General features: G+C 45.2%; 1 protein-coding gene across 6 annotated transcripts in view; it reads left to right on the plus strand.

Moving 5' to 3' along the window:
- Positions 1 to 5863: 5863 nt before the first annotated feature.
- The window catches only part of USP15 (ubiquitin specific peptidase 15), a 133598-nt gene continuing 119923 nt past the window's right edge, over positions 5864 to 19538 (plus strand). For all 6 annotated transcript variants that reach the window (XR_004372219.2, XR_004372221.2, XM_032769682.2 and 3 more), the window contains exon 1: positions 5864 to 6002. Coding sequence is in view for 4 of the 6 variants with exons in the window: in XM_032769682.2 (XP_032625573.1) it covers positions 5914 to 6002 (89 nt within the window). In the remaining 2 variants the exon portion in view is untranslated. The remainder of the gene's footprint in view (positions 6003 to 19538) is intronic.

Consider the following 19538-nt stretch of genomic DNA (forward strand, 5'->3'; position numbering starts at 1 on the left):
CTCTTGCATTCTCCAGGCACTTGATGGAATTCCACGCGTGGGCATTCACTGACATTTACACAGGATCTCCTGGAAAGGTGCATGATGCACGCATCTTTCGGGACAGTGGCCATGTTCAGGAAGCTGCAGGCAACTCTTTTTCCCGGACAGGAAGATCACAGTGGGAACTAACCGGGGGGACGTCCCCCGAAATGCCCTTGTGATCCTTGGAGGACCCGTTACCCGTTAATGCCTTGCTCATGAAACTCGTATACAGGAAGCTTGACACGAGCAAGGACCGGTTCATAAGGTGACGCTGGTGCAGAATGACTGTGGAGTGTGCTTTTGCGCTTTTAAGGGGAGTGGAGAAGTCTCTACGGGAAGCTAGATGTGGGGAAAGCAGCATCCAGCGGATTATAACCGCGCGTGCTGTATCCTCCATATATTTGTGAAGGGAAGGGTGAAACCTCAGTGACGAATGGACCTCCGCGGTTCAACGTCTGGAGGCCTGAATTTGCCACAGCCAGAGAGCAGCGCTGACTAGAGAGGCCCAGACAGTGCTTCAAGGATTACGGGATGCCTTAAAGGAGCAATTTGAGCTGAAGCCAACAGTAATGTTGGGTCCTTCCACAGGAGTTAAGTGCGTGTGACATGTATTGCAGTGCCTCCATTTTTCATTGTGGTACAGTATGTTACACTTTCTGTAATAATAAAATGTTTTAAAAGACAAGAAATCCTTTATTAAAATACAGTACATAAATGGGCAGGGGGTAGGTGTATGAGCAGTAAAGTCAGAGGTTTGAATACGTCCTTCCTTGAGATGCTGTGCAATGCCTGCGCACTTCAGGATTAATATGTGGAATGGTGATGGGGTTGAGTGATAGGGTAAGGCGTCGCTAGTTCTCAGGGCTGTTAGGTGAACATATAAGTGTTGGCGGCAGCTGGTGGTGGTAAGAACCAGGATGCTGCAGAAGGGTGTTTTGAGGAAACAGTGGGGACATGGGTTAGCTTTGGGATGGGGGAGGAAGGCACGGTAGTGGCTCTGCCTGCATGGTAGCATTGACTGCATGAGGTCTGTGTGGTGTTCCAGGATGCTTAGCAGCAGATCTGTGCTTCTCTTGGTAGCCAATTCCATTTCTCTTGGCAGCCTTTTCCTTTTCTTGGCAGCTGTTACCTTTTCCTGCTTTCCTTTCCCCTCCAGTTTTGAAACTTTTTATTATCTGTGGAATACAGATTCTAACTGCTTTCATCAGCTCCTCCTTATTCTTCCTGGTTTTTTCTTAAGTTCTGTATTTTTGCAGAATCTGCGCTGATGGAGCAGTATCCAAGGTCACTTTAAAAAAAAACACAAGAGATAAACTTTACTACAGAGCCGTATTGTTTTTAAGACTATTTCTAGCATCATTTACACATTGCGAGCATAGCACAGAGAGCCGCAGCTGCAGAGAGAAATGGTGAGTTTTCCCCACACGCGTCTCACCTGGGAAGGGGGGGCTGCTTGACTCTGGGCATCAATGTGGGTTTCTGTGACTTGGGGAAAGCAAAGAGCAGCTACAGGGGAATGGCACTGAACCCTACCCCACATCTGCCACAGCAGGTACTCCTCAGGCCATTTGCACACGCGGGTTACCTGGGAAGAGGGGGCTGCTTGACTCTGGAATCCATGGGTTTCTGTGACTTGGGGAAGCAAAGAGCAGCTACAGGGAATAGCACTTAACAGTATCCCTACATTTTCCACAGATTTTAACCGTCCCGATATCTCCTGCTCTGGGTCACCTCGGAAGAGTGGGAGGGTCTTTCTACTAGCTATGTGGATTCCGCCTGGTCCTTACCGAGGCTTGCCTGTGTGCAGCAATGGTCCCTCCACCCTCACGGGACAATGGCGCGGACGTTTTAGCCTGACGGGACAGGACCACGGTGGCTCTCCCTTAAACTTGCAGAAGCGCATATGCACACGCTCTGGCTGAAACTTTTGAAGAGATTAAGAGGCAGATTACCGCGATGTGATAGACCAATCACATGGGCTATTCCACTCTAGCATGCTTGCAGCAGCCATAGCCCCTCCTCCTCAAAAATTTCCATCCTCATAATAAAAGCTTACTTACCGGGAACAGGCTCCTCTGCTGGTTCCTCACTACCAAGTCCCAGCGGCTGCGACTGGCTAGCTTCTCCTGGCTGGAAAATAGCTCCTGGCTGCATGACTCCTGGGAGTCTCCAAAATCTCCAGTAGCCTCACTCTCGGGTTCCTCTACACTCCTCCCCCTCCTCTCCAGGCTCTGAACTGTCTCATGATCCTCGGATTGCAGTGGGGTTACATCCGTATCGCATCCAGCTCCTTGTAAAAAATGGCAGGTCGTGGGGGCAGCACCTGAGCGGTGGTTTCCCTGACGTGCTTTGCGAGTAGGCCAATCCGCAGCCTCCTTACCTTAACCCTGCACTGCACCGCGCATCCCCGTCATAGCCCCTGTATTGGCATTGACTTTGATATCTGGCCGTAGGTTCATAATTTCTACGGGTGGAGCGCACCTGTGCCTGACAGCCTCCGTCCCCAAACACTGAGGAGATCCTGCAGGCTCGGCAGTGCTCCATGCTGGGGCTCGGTTTGGGGCTGGAGGTCATGTCACTGATTGATTGATTGACGCACTCCACACCTCGCTGAGCAAACAGGAGGGATTTTTAAAATTGCCGGGCATTTAAACGGGCGGGTCACCTGAGCCCAGGGCAGTGAAGTGCGAAACGATGACCAGAGAGGCTGAAAAGGTATGCTGTGGATACCTTCTAAACCCTGGGGCCAATTACAGCACTGATGACTGTCCACAACCTGATGACCAGCGCTGCCATCACCAGCGCTGGATTCGCTACACCTGTAGCAGAGCCAAGAGTACAGCCAGCGCTGCAGACAGCGGAGGTTGCAGCACTGGCTGAGCTTTGTAAGTGTGGACACCGAGTAAGTTGCAGCGCTGCTTAACCCCTCACAGCGCTGCAACTTGCAAGTGTAGCCAAGGCCTGAGTTGTAGTCAGAGCCGCAGCGCTGGGAGAGAGCTCTCCCAGCGCTGCTTGTTAAACCATATCCCTTACGGGTTAGTGGCTGCAGCGCTGGCGAGTGTAGCTCCGCACTGTCCGCCCTGATTACACTGACACTTTACAGCGTTGCATCTTGCAGCGCTCAGGGGGGTGTTTTTTCACACCCCTGAGCACGAAAGTTGCAGCGCTGTAAAGTGCCAATGTAGCCAAGCCCTGAGAGCTGGCTGGAACCTTAAGAGACAACCTAGCAGACGTCACAGTGGCAGGTGGCAGCAGAAGGTGATTGCGCAGGGCCATTGGCAACAGAGCGATAGAGTGAACTGTGGCACAATGAACAACAGTGGCCAGAGCATACAGTGAGCAGCTGGAGGAACGAGCAAGGTGCCTTCTTGCCCCCCACCTGGGAGGTGAACACATGTGAAAGAACCTCTGAACTCATATGAAAGAACCTCTGAACTCAGAGTCTCCACTGACCAACGACAACGCCGGTGAATGTCAATGGAGCTGTTAAGAATGCTGGAGACACAACACAGTTCCTGTGAACAAACATAGCTGTGGCATCATACTTCCTATTTAAGCAGGAGATACCATACACTACAAACTGGAGGCCAATGTTAAGTGCATTGTCACTTGTTCATCCTGAAGCTGAACACTGGTTCTGAACAAGACCAGCAAACGCTTGATATCTTTCTGCAAGAAACTCAACTGATGGGCTAGAAACATGTGGTGCAAAAGTGAAAGACTCAACAGTAGAAAAAGTGAAAAAGTCTCTACCACATTCAGAAAATATGCATACATGGCTGATGAATGCACCAGTGAAAATGGGCATCAAGTATTAAGTCACTGTGTACGTTATCTTGATGTCAGTGGTAGGCCAGTAGATGCTTTTCTAGATGTTCAAGTTATAGAAACACATTTGCTGCATCTGTGACAACCCACATCTTAGAAGAGTTAAATGCTTGTCAATTGACTCCAGACAGATGGCTGCTTGTGCATTTGATGGGCTGGAAGACATGGAGGGGTACAAGCTTTGCTCAGAGTAACCCTAATCTCTCCTATACACATTGCAGAGGCCATCTACTCCAACTAGCGCTAATACAAGCTGCAGACTTTTCAAAAGACATTAAAAGGGCTATAAATTTAATGTCTTCATTACATTCTTTTTTCAGCAAGAATCCAAAAAGACTGAATATTTTGGAAAATATAGAAGATGCACTGGGACTGAAGTTTAAATTAGTCCAACCTGGGAAAACCCTCTGGCTTTCTCATGAGCAATCCTTCGCTGTTGTCTTAAAATTACGCCAGCCGTTATTACTGGCTTTGGAAAGTATCTACCAAGATGGGATGGATCTAAATAGCGAGGCTGGTGGATTACTTTCACTACTATGTTCAGAGAAGACAATTGCCATTCTCTCTCTTGTAAGTGTACCATTGAAATCACTTGGGTCAATTAAACAATGCCATCCAGGCATCTGCGACAACAGTAGTAGATCTTTGTCCAGCAATAGAAGCTATATTTTGACAAATCAAGAGAGCTATCCATTGAAAAAGTACTGGAAGAAGCAAAGACTTCTGTTCAGAAGTTGATTAATGATGGCATTTATATTGAATCCTTAAGTGAAGAGGACAAGAAGTGTTTGTTAAGGCAACTGAAAAAGTACGCAGACTTGATTCTTAAAAATCTACAACAGTGAGTTCTAAATTCTACTAAACCTCTAAATAGTTTTTACAGATCCTTGTCCTATAAAACACTGACAGCTGAGTGGAGTGAGGCACTGTCAGCAATGGGACTGCCACGTGCTCAGGACAGACTAAAGAATTTGAACACAGAGTGGAATATCATAAGATGAAAGAATGAAGATTAGATTTCAACTTCTTTTTATCATCACTAGTGGCTCAACCCAATCTTTGTGCTAACTTTCCTGGGATGAAAGAAGTAGGAATTCATCTCTTGCTATTCCCAGTCACAACAGCTATAGTTGAGTGTTCTTTTTCATCATTGAATAGAATTTTGTGTTCTGAAAGAAGTTGCCTTCTGCCTGATGCTGTGGATGAACTAATAAGCATATCACTTGAAGGAATGGAAGTATGGGACACATGAGAGGCCACCAAAGATGAATGTGCTGCATTCAAGAAGTTCATTAACAGAGTTGTGCAAAATTATAACAAGAAACTGAAGTAGGTAGATATAGTGCTTTATAGACGAGGAGAGTAACCAACTTGAATTTGTGTGATGATTTTAAAACATGAGTTAAATCTAATAAAATGGTCATTAAACATTTTTCAGTTTTCACTATGGTGCCATAGAGCCCACCTTCACCCTCACAGTCTCACCCCTTACCCCTTTCAATTCCTGGGGTAAACCCTGGCAGTTGATGCTTTAGGGCTGCAGGAAGCTCTCCCTCCCGGTCCTTTAGCGCTGCACGCTCTCTGGGCTTGCCAAGGGCCCCGCTCGCTCTCCAGAGGTAGGGGCTGGTTTTGCAGTCACAGCGCGCACCCCGCCTGTGCCCGCCCTTCCCCTCTCGCCTTCTCCAGCCGCCCTGGGACTCGATGGGCGCCTCGCCCCGCCCTCCTGTGTCCCAGGGACAGGCACCCACACAGCGGCGGGGCTCCGGATGGCAGCAGGTCCCGGGGCCACGGGGCAAGGGCCAGTGCCAGGCTGAGGCGGCAGTCCCCAGGGTGGTACCAGCGGGGCTCGGCGCCGGCCTACGCGGAGCGGAGCTGAGACCTCCCGCCCGCTAGGGGCAGCAGCAGCTCCCGAGCCGCCAGCTCGCGCAGGTCTCCCCTCTTGTCCCAGCCTTCGGGTTGGTGTTGCGAGGGGAGGGCGTCTCCCCGGTTACGTCACTCCCAGCATGCAGCGCGGCTCGCTCGTGCCCCTGGTGCCGCCGCCGCCGCCGCCGGGGGGAGAAGATGGCGGAGGGAGGCGCGGCGGATCTGGAGACCCAGCGCTCGGACGTCGCGGCGCTGCTCAAAACCGCCCTGCGCAAGGGCGACACCTGGTGAGGGAGGGGCTGAGCCCTGGGTGAGCGGTGCGGGCGGCTGCCCACCTCCTGCGCTGCGAGGGGCAGGGCGGGGCCGCTCAGGGAGACAGGCTCCCTGCTGGTAACCGGGGCGGCCCGACCCCGCACTCGGCGAGGGGCGCTCGCTGCCCGCGGGTTCCGGTGGGCAGCACAGCGGGACTCGGGAGCGGCTGAGGCCGGGCTCCGAGTGAAGGCGGGGGCGGGGCAGCGGCAGCGTTAGCCGGCGGCGCTGACTCTTCCTGTGTCACTGAACTCTGTTCCGGGCATGGCCTGAGCCCGCGAGACCGCCATGGACCTACGGGGCCACCCTGGGCAACTCGCTCCTGCGGCTCTGGTGGCGGGCACGAGTGGGCGGGCGAGTCCCATGTGCCCAGGACAATGAGGGGCCTGGCACTGTAGGAGACTTGGCCGGCCAAGGGTAGAGGATGATGAGCAGAGCCCGATCCTTTCTCCCCCCGCCCCCCCCCCGGTAGGTTTCCTGTTCCATTGTTCGAGCAGAAACCAGGGAAACAGCCCCACCTTCCCCTTCGAGCAGTGACAGGCTGCATATTTGCCAGGTGCAGTACCCAAAAAAACTTTCCCATAATCATGCTAGGCCTCGGCTCAAGCTTCTTGTTATCACTCCATTGCATCAACTCTCTGAAGATGCCGGCAGACAAGACTGTTTAATTGTAGCTTGAATCTGCTTTTTGTTGTTGATAAAGATGTTTTGTGAAGTGTTTCATCTTTAGGTTGCAGCTTGTTAATTGTCACTAGATAATACAAATCGTCCTAGGTATCTTTCATGCTTGTAAAAAAAGGAGGTAGGTCCCTTTATTTACTTGTTCAGTTACTGAGAATTCTCAGATTTCTGGTTCTCTGGAAATAGTCTCACAAATAAGACAATTTTAAAAATTCTTGATACTTCCAGGGGGACTAATATCTCCCCCCCCCCCCCCAAAACACTTCCACCTTAGCCATGAAGTGTCAAAAATTGGATTTACTTAAAAGGAAATTTGATCTCTTAGAAGTAGACTACCTACATCATTTTGACTTAATATGTCACCACTCAATATTGTTCTAATTCTATTAAATATGGTATTTAATGGTGGTGCTACTGCAGCGTGTGTCAAAGCTGTACATATATTCTGATGCATTATTCAAATAGAATGCTGAGTGGGTATTCATTTCTTGGCATAAGAACAAGTTGGTCTTAAACTCTGCAAAAGTAGAAGTATCTAGAAAAAGGGAACAAGTATATTTAACAAAGTAGTAATACTGAAAATGAGAAATTATGGTTATTAAAAAATTTTAGTTTGAGAGAGATTACTGGTCACAGTGGTACTTCTTGTGTTAAGTGCAAGGAATTACTCTCAAACTAGTAGTGTTCAAAATGGAAGAAATTTATTTAACTGTGATGGTAATGTGGCTGCGGAAACAGGAGGATAAGACAGTAAGTTTAACTAAAGTCATCTTTTGAACATGTTTAAAAAAATCAATATATTTAGATAGATATTAGGATGACAGTGTGATCAAAATTGTTGCATTGTCCTCTATATATAATATCAGGGATTATATCTGAAATTTAGCATGATAGTAAAACAAACGTCTAAAAAGCCTGAGCATTGTGAGAGGCTGAATAAGTACAAAATGGGTATGAATTCTAACTGACATCAAATGTTCAAATAGTAATATTGTGGTAAATTGGCAAACTTTATGGGTAGAACTTTTAAAGCTAATTTGAGCTAAATTTTTAAGGTTTCACAAAACAGGGTATGCCTTTTATAGTGCTTCATACTAGATACTTATTCAGAAAAGACTGGGTAGTGGCTTCTTGATCATTATTAAAAGCAGCAAAGAATCCTGTGGCACCGTATAGGCTAACAGGCGTTTTGGAGCATGAGCTTTCGTGGGTGAAAACTCGCTTCGTCAGATGCATGTAGTGGAAATTTCCAGGGGCAGGTATATATATGCTTGCAAGTAAGCTAAACGTCTGTTAGTCTATAAGGTGCCACAAGATTCTCTGCTGCTTTTACAGATCCAGACTAACACGGCTACCCCTCTGATACTTGAGCATTATTGTATAAACAAAAAGGTCTGAAGAGAGCAGCATATCACAATTCAGGACTTAACAGTCATTCACACAAAGTTGTGATGCTGAAAAAAACCCACCATACCATGTTCTATTTTGACATATTCTGCTTGGGCTTGTTGACTGGTGTACCCTGGCTAGCATACCTGTATATTATGCTGATAATACTACCAACAATGTATGTGTCTGGCTATTATTAAGCAGTTGTATAGCAGTTATGTAGCTTAGATTGGCTTGTACCTTTGTTATAATCCTGTAAATTTATGCTGAAGTAAACCTTGGCTTGAGTAGCTAGGAAAACTAACACAGCTACCTCTCTGATAGGAAAAGTGTAAGTATAGGACATGTGATTATTTCTTCATGGCAACAGAAATTCCCCATAGGAACCTAGAACGTGCCCTCACTCTCCTTAGTACCTGGAATGCATTTGCTCAGAACAAAGATAAGGGTGCATCATGACCAGGAGTACATGGTTTCAGAAGAAAAGACAAAGGGTACACCATGGTACCAGAAACAAACAAGATAAAGCTAATTAATTAAATCCTGTTTCAGGTGACTTATATAGTACCTTTAACAGGTGAATAGGTGGAGTATAAAAAGATAGCTTTAGGGATGTGACTTGGGGAGCACACCTTCTGCATAACGTGAATGTTACATGGGGCTGTACAAGACTGCTCTTTGAAGACTGGTATCGCATAGAACAGGGGTCAGCAACCTTTCAGAAGTGGTATGCCAAGTCTTCCTTTATTTACTATAATTTAACGTTTTGTGTGCCAGTAATACATTTTAATGTTTTTAGAAGGTCTTTTTCTATAAGTCTATAATATATAACTAAACTATTGTTGTATGTAAAGTAAACAAGGTTTTTAAAATATTTAAGAAGTTTCATTTAAAATTAAATTAAAGTGCAGAGCCCCCTGGACTCAAGTCAAGACCCAGGCCGTGTGAGTGCCACTGAAAATCGGTTTGCGTGCCGTCTTCGGCACACGTGCCATAGGTTGCCTACCCCTGTCATAGAACCTTTTTCCTGTACCGTATTAATAAACCTGACTCACATTAGTCACCTGCTGATTTTTAAAATAGCACACTGATACTTTTCCCCAAATACGTATACTGTACAAATTAAATTGATATCAGTACCTAGATACAAAAACTTGTTTCTCTTTTGATGGTTTTATTGCTACTCCTGGTATAGTGAAATATACCAGACTGGTTAGTTTCAGATTTGCCATTTAGACTCGTGTGGGCAGCAGAATTCTGTTGCTGCTTGGGGAAGGTGCTAGAGTAATCATGATGAGGGGAGAATTCCAAATGTGGATGATGGACGAGGGGTAGATTATTGAGACCATTCCCCCTCCACCCCCCCCCCCCCATTAGAACTCTAGTGTTAGAGTTGTGAATACCTCAGCTGGGATCATCTGAAGGGAAAAGACAGGCTTGCATGTTCTTTCTTCTAGCACACAGAGAATGGTGGTTGAACATGCATATTCATAAAACGCTTACTAGCCGGAGGCTTATGTGAAATAGGGAGTTCCCTACCTCTCTCCTTCCTCCTACTTGGATGTGGAGTGTGTAGTTCCCCATGTAGGTACTTATAGTTGTGATCAAGTCACCCCTTAACTGTCTCTTTGTTAAACTAAATAAATTGAGCTCTTTCATTGTATCACTATAAGGAATGTTTTCTTAGCCATTAATCATTCTTATGGCTTTTCTGTGAACATTCTCCAATTTATCAACATCCTTCTTGAATTGTGGGCACCAGAATTGGACACCGTACTCCAGCAGTGGTCCCACCAGTGCCAAATACAGAGGGAAAATAACCTCCCTGCTTCTTCTCAAGTTTGCCATTTATGCATCCTAGGATCGCATTAGCTCTTTTGGCCACAGCATCACACTGGTAGCTCATGTTCAGCTGATTATCTGCCACGAACCTAAAGTCTTTTTCAGCATTGCTGCTTCCCAGGATAGAGGGACCCCTCCTGTAAGTATGGCCTGCATTCTTTGTTCCCAAATACATACATTTACAATGAGCCGTATTAAAATGTGTATTGTTTGTTTGTGCCTAGTTTACCAAGTGGCAGATCAGTGACCTGCCTTCTTCATTATTTAATTCTCCCCCAGTTTTTGTGTCATCTGCAATCTTTCACTGAACATTAATCTGGAATGAGTAGAGATTGCTTAATTTAATTAAAACTTCTTCCATAATTGCTGAGACTTTCAAACTGCTGGAAAGGGAATAACCTGACCTTTGTAGAAGTTTCCTCCTAACTCTGCCAGTTAATGGTTGGCTTATGCCCGAGAGCATCAGATTTTAAATGCCCATTTAAAAATATATGTATATAACTAATGTAATAGTAGATATTCTCATAGTCCATACAAGTGTCTAATCCTTTTATTTAAATTCTGATCTCTTGATGTCAGTAATATGGCAGTGAGTTTCCTGTGTTTTTTTTAAAAAGTGTTTCCTTTTATTAGTTTTAAAAGTGCTGCCATTTAATGAAAATCTTATGCATGATGTTAATATTCATTTTAATACCTTTCTTATTACCTCATCTTTCCTATATCTTTTCCCATCCTCCTGATTTCCCTGTTGAAGTCACAACCATACACCCTTTCTTTCAGCTCTGTAACCTTGATACATCCTTGATTTATTCCTACCCCAGATCCAAGCCATGTACAAATCTTGCCAATTTTTACTCCATAGCATTTATAATAGCTGACCATGTCTTTCTGTCCACACCACTGGAACTTCTTGTCTCATCATTTTGTATTGTGGTTACTACAATCTCCTATTCCTTGGTCTCCTTGTCATCATCTCCATTGTTTACAAACGTGGCTGTGAAATCCATCTTTCTTGGCATCAATCCTTACCCCCTTAAATCCCTCCTTTGGTTTCCTGTTTCCCACCATATCAAGCTCAGGTTTCTTGTCCTTACCTGCAAGGCTCTTCACAATTCATCTTCTTCTTACTTACCAACTCTGATTCTTATCACATTGCTCTGTTGTCTTCTAGTGACATAGCCTCAGCCACAGATATGTCCACTGTACGTGGAAATGTCTTCGCATTCTCTTATGCTGTTCCTTTATGCACAGAGTTCATTCCCTGAGCTAGATTGTAAGGCCACTATTCTTGCCTTCACATTTCTCCCCCAAGTATGCCACTAATACCGGTCAAGCCAGGGGAGTCACTGATGCTTTATTTTAAAAAAGTGATTTTCTCTGTTTTTCCCCCCCCACATCTTTTCCACCATACCCTCTTCATATGTTGTTTCCCATCTTAGATTCTGGGCTGTTTATGGGCTGGGCTTGCACCTTGTATTTTGAAAAGAAGTGACTAAGAAAAAGACTTAAGTTTCATGGCTGGTAACCCAGCTGAATTTGAAGTCCCAGTGTAGTGGCTAAGAAAATAAATGCAATTCGCTTATAAGTAGCAGAATATCAAATAGACATAAAGGTGTTATTACCAATGTAGACAGCATTAGTGAGACCATTACTAGGATTTTATGTCTCAGTCTGGTGTCCATATTTCAAAAAAGATGTTGACAATTTGTGATGAGTCCAGAAAAGAGCTACAGGAATTATTTGGAGCCTGGATTACAGTAATATTACTGAAGATGAGGCCTGGTCTACAGACCTAAAACTTAGGTCAACCTAGCAACTTTGCTCAGGGATGTGAAAAAGTCACAGTTTAGACACTTGTATAGAATCTAGACCCTGTTAGGTTGATAGAAGAATTAATGTGTTGACCTAGCTGCTGCCTCTTGAGGGAAGGATTTTATCCCTTCCTTCAGTGTAGCAAGTGTCTATGCTAAAGCTGTCCCTGTGTGGCACTTGTAGCATAGACATATTCTTAATCTATTTATCTTCACGTTCAGAATGTTAAGAGATGACTTGATGATTGTCTATAAATACTTATGTGAGGAGCAGAAATCGGATAAAAAAGGGCTCTTTGTCAGATGAAGGTGTAAAACCCAGTGGCTGGAAATTGAAGCTAGACAAGCTCAGATTACAACTAAGGTGGAGATTTTTAACGGAGAGTCATTAAACCTTGGAGCAGCTTTCCTAGGGCATTGGTGGATTCTTCATCCAATCTTGATCTTAAGATCGAGGTAAAGTCTACACATCTTCAAAAACAACAACAACAAAAAGTGCTATAGTTAAACTGCAAGTTATGGGTTTCGTGAAATTCTAGGTCAGATTAATGATCTCAGTGATTTCTTCTTCTGGCATTAAAAACTATGAAATTTGCATTTAGAAAGCACCTGGCAATTTTTGTTCTTCTGTAGTCTAAACAGTAAATCATTTAGAGTTGTGGGCCAAAAATAATCTCACTCTGCTCAGTGTAAGAATTAATGACTTAAAAGAATTGACTCAAACATTAAAAAGAGGAGAAGACTCACTTTTGGACCGAGAGTGAGCCTTAAAAATATCAGCCATAAAGGATTTATTTTAAAAATGTATAAGCCGTTAAATGTTCGGGATATAATGAAAACCCTAAATAAACCTTCATGACCAAGCATATGCTATGGTGATACTTTGCAGTTCCATAGTGCAAGGTGCAGTTGCTGAGTGGTTAAGATGCTCAATTGCAGTGAAAGTTGGGGGTTTGAGTATCACTTGATTTCACACTGAAAGGCCACATCCAGTTCACCCAACTGCAAAATGGTACCTTTTTCTTTGAGTGGTGGTCCCTATTGTATTCCATTGAGGGTTGTGCAAATGCTCCATGAGCCCAGAACTGGAGCTCTTTTGAAGAAGTAGTGCCATTGGTGCATGTGCCTTTGTATCACATTGTGGATTTGCCCGAGATTATAAAAGACAAGTGGACTGACCATGTCTTCAATTCCTTCTCACCACTGCGTGGTCTGAGTTGGAGCTTCCACTTTTCTTTAGTCCTTGGTGACAGACTTTCCAGAAAAATTGTTTTTATTCTTGTACGTAGTTAGGATTTAACTGATTTTTTTAATTTTTTTTTTAGTAGTAGTAGTTTTAGTGTTCGTAGTAATTTTTATAGGATTAAGGACTTTGGGATGCTGCTTCAGCTGTTTCCTGCCAAACCAACCCCCTGTCCCCCAAGCACCTGTATCTGGAGTACTGAATTATACAGAAGACACCAGGATTCGAAGTCTGCACTTCCTGCCCTCACTCATTTTTGCTCAGCAATGAGCACCAATGTTGTCTGTACTGCTTTGGAGAAGCCCATGTCACGTCCAGGTGCAGAGTCTGCCTCTCCATCCCTGCCTGCACCCAGGAAGGCCCGGCCCTACGTCTTGGGAAGTTCATCATGGTCTGTCCACCATTCTTTGGGGTGTACCACCCATCCATGTAATGGACTGAAAGGACACACTGACGAGCTTTGGTTGCACCTGCTCCCACATGTTCGCCCATAAGGAAGTTTTTCCAGTTCCAGGCTGTGGCCAGCTTAAATCAGAATCCTTTCAGCTTGGCATTAAAATTACTTGTAGAGTTATATTCTGCAAGGCAGTTAAATTGTTATATTCCCAGCGTCCCAGGGGAGACTTCATGCCCAGTCTGATATGTACATAACTGCAAGCTTAAGGATTGTTCTCTGTGGAGGTACCATTGTGATTACACACGGTAACACCACAACCCAGTTGTGGAACCCCATAACCCAAACAACCCCAGGAGGCCAGAGTTATTTTTTGAGCCCTTCATGATAAACCACATGTCTGGATGACTGTTTCCCATTGTCATTGATGATGACGTATCCTAAGGAATACCATACAATATTTCCTGATAAATTTGATATTTTCCACTGGGTTAGGATTCCCGCCTCCAATCCATACACCACGTACTGATATTGCCAAATTCCCATGCGGGGGCGGGGGGGTAGAAGTATAGTTTTCCACGGGTAAATTCTTAAAAGTCCTCATCTACCTTATTACCACCACTTAGAGGATGTAACAGTTCACGTTTCCTCCCTTTGCCACTTCACATTGTTGGATTTGGGTAGGGCTTACAACAGTAAGAATAGCAGCAATGATTGTTTTATTCCAGGCCAGGATGTCCTTGTTTTCTCTTTGTGGGTTCACCTGTAAGACAGAGTGCTGCCAGGGCTTGCCCCGGTGCTGATCCTGCAGCAGGGGCTGACCTGGGCCCAGGGGCTGCTGCTCTAGTCCGAAAAAAAGTCGCATAGATCCCAGAAAGTCCTGGAATCTGTGATGCCCTTGACAGAATTGTATCCTTACCCATTGGCTATGAAATTGATGTGCCTTAACTGTGTCAGCTTGATGAGCCATTTGCCCTGGAGGGCTTTTAATTCTAAAGTGCTTATCATTCATAGATCTCAAAGGTTGTGTTGCTGTAAAAGTACTTAGCTTCACAGTTCCACTATTATCTATATTTGATTGCATAAGATTATTGTGTGCTCTGGATGGCCCAGTTCTAGTTCCCATTTACATCAAGGGAAAGATTCTTTTCCGTGACTTTCTGCAACCTCTATGACTTCAGAGGCCAGTGTGGCTGACCCCAGGGCTGTCAAAGCAGATGGCTCTGGGGCCAGCTGCTCAGGTAGCACTCCTCAACAGCCACATCGGCTGCTGCTGGAGCAGCTTTGGGGACAGCCACATCAGCTGCTGCTCTGGTGGCTCCAGGCAGCAGTTCCTGGCTGGCCAAAGCAGCAGTGCTTCGCTGGCCTTGGGCAGCAGGCACCGGCCAAAGCAGCGGGCCCCCTGGTTTTCCTCCCTCTCCCGCCCCCCTGCACCGCCCTGGTTTTCCCTCCCCCCAAGCAGGGCCCCTTCTCCCCTCCCCCCACAGTTTAATCACAGGTATAAGTTATGGACAGGTCATGGGCTGTGAATTTTTGTTTATTCCCTGTGATCTGTCCATGACTTTTACTAAAAATACCCGTGACTATATCATAGCCTTAATTAAATAACTGAATATTGTATATATTATAACGTTTAGTATACGTATTTGACTAACACAGTTCATTCTACAGTTCTCAAACGTTTGCAGCTCATTACTTCTGTAGAGAGTTAGATACACGCCTTTTAAGAACTTGAAACAAGTGAAGAGATTAGTTAACCATAGTTTCTCCTAATTATTCAGCAATTTAAGTTAATCTTTGACATAGACATGAGCAGAAATTTAAATGTAAACAAATTTTATTTGTTTTTATATTTATTATGGAATATTAACTTGAAATCCTGCAAGAACAAAGATTGGATGTTGTTACTTTAAACATGAGTCTTGTTTTATTTCAGCAGTACGGTTGTGATAGTTTCTTTGTTATGCCAGTATTGCTTCATCTGTTCTTGCTCAGAGTAAAGGGGAGAAAGACAGGGGACTAGCTTTCTGCACCATTTGCATAGTTTTGCTGTTGAAAGTGAAATGTCTCAAATTCAAAAGGTGCTTCTTCCAGTGGCTCAGTGTGGTGAAGTCAGTGAATTTGCGTAAAGTAACATCTGTTACATGTTCAGGATAAGCATTTTGATTGTGAAATTCAGTGAATGACCTATCAGGCAGCATAAGTAATTCTTAATCTTTAAAAAAATTGATCTTTAGATATTGCACAACAGCAAAATAGAATGGCAAGACATCTGGTCATATTATTTGTGTGTGTTGGTGTCAATTATCTATTAAGACAGACTGTGCAATAAGGCTGTTTTGTAACCATTATAGGTACCATACCAGCAATGTCATTGATTCATAATGTACAGTAAACCTGTTTTCTTTGTATCTGAAAAACTGTAAGTCCACTTCAAAATGTAGAAGAAAATAAATGAAGCAAAATCCTTCTTGTTAGATTTCAGTTATTTTATTTTGTGTACTAGGTAATGTCCTTGAATGGTGTGTATCTGTAAAATTGTTGCACATTAAAGCTTCTTGAATTTACCTTTTTATGTGCTAAATTTATTTTCTGTTATCTAAGAAATGGACACATACATACAAAATTTGTGATAAACCCTCATTCTGTATTCCTGTAAATTCAGATTAAAGAAACTGGAATATTAACATTTTATTCCAGTTTTACTGTTCCTAATTCTCCCTAGTTAAGGATGTATACATATGCAATTTACATGGGTAATATTGTTAGCTTACCCAAATATGGGATACGTTTGTATATAGTGTACAGTAATGAACTGATGATTCTTTGCTAAGGTTATGAAAATTTATTGAGACTGCTAATAACCCATTTGACTTTCCTAAATAAGTGCTGCAATATTTCTTAGTCATCAGTGTACACAGGGTTATGAAAAAATAGTTCTAAAAATCTTACGCTTTTTATGCTATGTAGATTAGTATAAAGATGCTTAAATTAAAGTAATTGTTGAGGCAAAAGGGCACTGGCAGCCAGTCTGGCTACATATTTGTAAAGGTATAATTCATCAATATATTGGAATTGGAAAAGGTTCAAAAAGGGCAACAAAATGATTAGCTTCTATATGGGGAGAGATTAATAAGATTGAGATTTTTCAGCTTGGAAAAGAGATGACTAAGGGGAAGGATATGATAGAGGTTTATAAAGTCATGACCGGTGTGGATAAAGTATATAACAGGAGTTGGCAACCTTTCAGAAGTGGTGTGCCGAGTCTTCATTTATTCACTCTAATTTACGCTTTCGCGTGCCAGTAATACATTCTGTTTTTAGAAGGTCTCGCTCTACAAGTCTATATATTATATAACTAAACTAGTGTTGTATTGTAAAATAAACAAGGTTTTCAAAATGTTTAAGAAGCTTCATTTAAAATTAAATTAAAATATTGATCTTATGCCGCTGGCTCGCTCAGCCCACTGCTGGCCTGGAGTTCTGTTCATCTAGGCTGGCAGCGGGCTGAGCGGCCTGCGGCTGGGACCCCGGCTGGGCAAGGGTCTCGGCAAGCCAGAACCCCAGACCGGCAGCGGGCTGTGCAGGGCCAGGCAGCCAGGACCCCAGACCGGCAGTGGGCTGAGCGGCTCAGCCCACTGCCGCTCAGGGGTTCCATCCGCCCACTCCTGCCAGCCGGGATCTCCTGGCTGCGGGATCCCGCTCAGCCCTCTGGCTGGTCTGGGGTCCCGGCCCTGCCCACATACAGTGGTACCTACCTTCTCCCCTGGTTCTGGCCCCATTCTCTTCCTCTCTCTGCACTGAGCTGAGGGTGGAGTGGGCACTGAGCACAGGGCTGGGGGTGAAAGGGTCTGGCCAGGAGCTAGAATGAGAGGGAGGGAGCTCAGGGTTTGGGGCAGGAGGTTTGGGTGTGGGGGCACTCGTACAGGGGCATGCTCCCATTTGATGTGAGGGGTGCAGGTGGGAATGTGAGTGGGGTGTGCAGGACTTCCGTTTGGTGCTCAGGTGTGGGGGTGGGGATGTGCTAGGTGCATGGGAGGGGGGGGCTGGGGATGTGGGGCGGGTGCAAGAAGTCAGGTGGAGGGCTGGGGCATGTGAGGGGAGATGCAAGGTGTCGGGGGGTCTGGGTATGTGTGGGATGCCAGAGTCAGGACGGTATACGTGGAGGTGAGGTGAAGGAAGTCAACAGATAGCTTGGGGTGCGTATGAGAGGTGCAGGGGTTTGGAGCGTGTGTGGGTGCAGGCTCAGAGCATGGGTGCGGTGTTGGGGCGTCAGGGCTCAGGTCAGCAGGGCTGGTTGAATCTGCCTCTCCTCAGAACCCCCATTCCGCCTCCGCTCCTTGTCCCCTGACATATCCCCTCAGTACTCGCGGATATTCTGGGACCCGCTTCCCTAACTGCCCCCCCAGGAACCCTACCCCCCCTATCTAAGCATGCCTGCTACTTGATCGCCCGACTGCCCCCCTAAGGAAACCTACCCCCTACCTGTCCCCTGACTGGCCTTGACCCTTGTCCACACTACGCCTGCACCCCCATTGTTATCATTGAACTGTCCCTCTCGGGAACTTGTCCGCATAACCTATCCAGGGTACCGCTCCCAGCCCCCTGACAGGACCCCCAGAACTCTGGACCCATAACCCCTCCCTGCATGCTCAAACTCTGCTCTCACAAAACCCTACTTCCTGACAGAAAGCCCCCCCCAACTCATCCAACCCCCTCCAGAGACCTCTCCCAACTGCCCCAGGACTCTCCTTGCCCTCTGCCTTGACTGCTCTGACCCTATCCACCCCCACTACCCCTAACAGACCCCGGACCCCATGCCCCATCCAACCCCCTTCTCCTCCCCCTAACCACCCCCCATCCAATCCACCCTGCTTCCTGTCCCCTGACTGCCCCCACCCCTTATTCAGCCCCATCCCTGGACTGCTTACTATGAGGCTCCCCGCTCATCCAGAGCCCTGCTGCCACATGCACAGCATCCCGGAAGGCCTCAGTGTGCCATTAAAAATTGGCTCGCATGCCGTACTTGGCACACGTGTCGTAGGTTGCCAACCCTGGTATATAAGGAACTATTATTTATTCCTCATAACACAAGAACTAGGGATCACCAAATGAAATTAATAGGCAGCAGGTTTAAAACAAACAAAGGGAAGTATTTCTTCACACAACGCACAATCAAACTGTGGAAGTCTTTGCCCGAGGATGTTGTGAAGGCCAAGATTATAATAGGGTTTAAAAAAGAGCTAGATAAATTCATGGACGATAGGTCCATCAATGGCTCTTGGCCAGGATGGAGCAGGAATGGTGTCCCTTTAGCCTCTGTTTGCCAGAAGCTGGGAATGGGCAAGAGGGAATGGATCACTTGATTATCTGTTCTGGGCATTCTATATGTTTTAATGTCTTCTGCTTTTTAACTTCAGTTTGGTTTACAACAATTCTGAAGAAATCTTGGCTGTTTCAAGCCATATTTGGAGTGAGCATAGGTAAAATACTGTAAATTATTCACATGTAACTTTACTGAATAAATTATTTTGCAGATTATTTGTAATTTAAAAAATTAGTTATTATTAATCAGTTATTTTTTGTCAAGGTCCAAATTTCTTGGTCAAGATAGAGGCAAGGTCCAGACTCCAGAGAAAATAATACAAAATTAATAATGAGAAATAAATGAAAAGATTTTCAGGTCTGTTCAAAAGCATCTGATGGTCCGGATCTGACCAACAGACCACCTGTTTACTACTTCTACTAAAGACAATGTACAGTGTGGACTATAATAAAAATAATTTTAAAAACAGTATCCGCTCCTCTCCCTCTCCCCCGCCCCGGTGGTAGATGGTGCTGTAGGACTGCCCCCCATCCTCGAGAACCCCATGCCTGATAATTGCTCAATATCATGAGGGAATGATTCCTGGTTACTCCCAGTAGATAGGACAGAACGGCTAATAAGCATCTTCATCATAGCAAGTGGGGGCTTCAGCCCCCCCCTTCCCTTTCCAGTGTAAAGAAAATATTCCGTACTGCCTGGACTATCATAGCCCCGGGAGGCTGCCTCCAAGTCTCTGTTTCTTTTTCCTGCATTCTTTATAACTTCATGACACAAATGTGGGGGGGGACACTACCACGGTAGCCCAGGAAGGTTGGGGGAGGAGGGAAG

Source organism: Chelonoidis abingdonii, chromosome 1 (genome assembly GCF_003597395.2).
Source record: "Chelonoidis abingdonii isolate Lonesome George chromosome 1, CheloAbing_2.0, whole genome shotgun sequence".
Lineage (NCBI taxonomy): Eukaryota > Metazoa > Chordata > Testudines > Testudinidae > Chelonoidis > Chelonoidis abingdonii.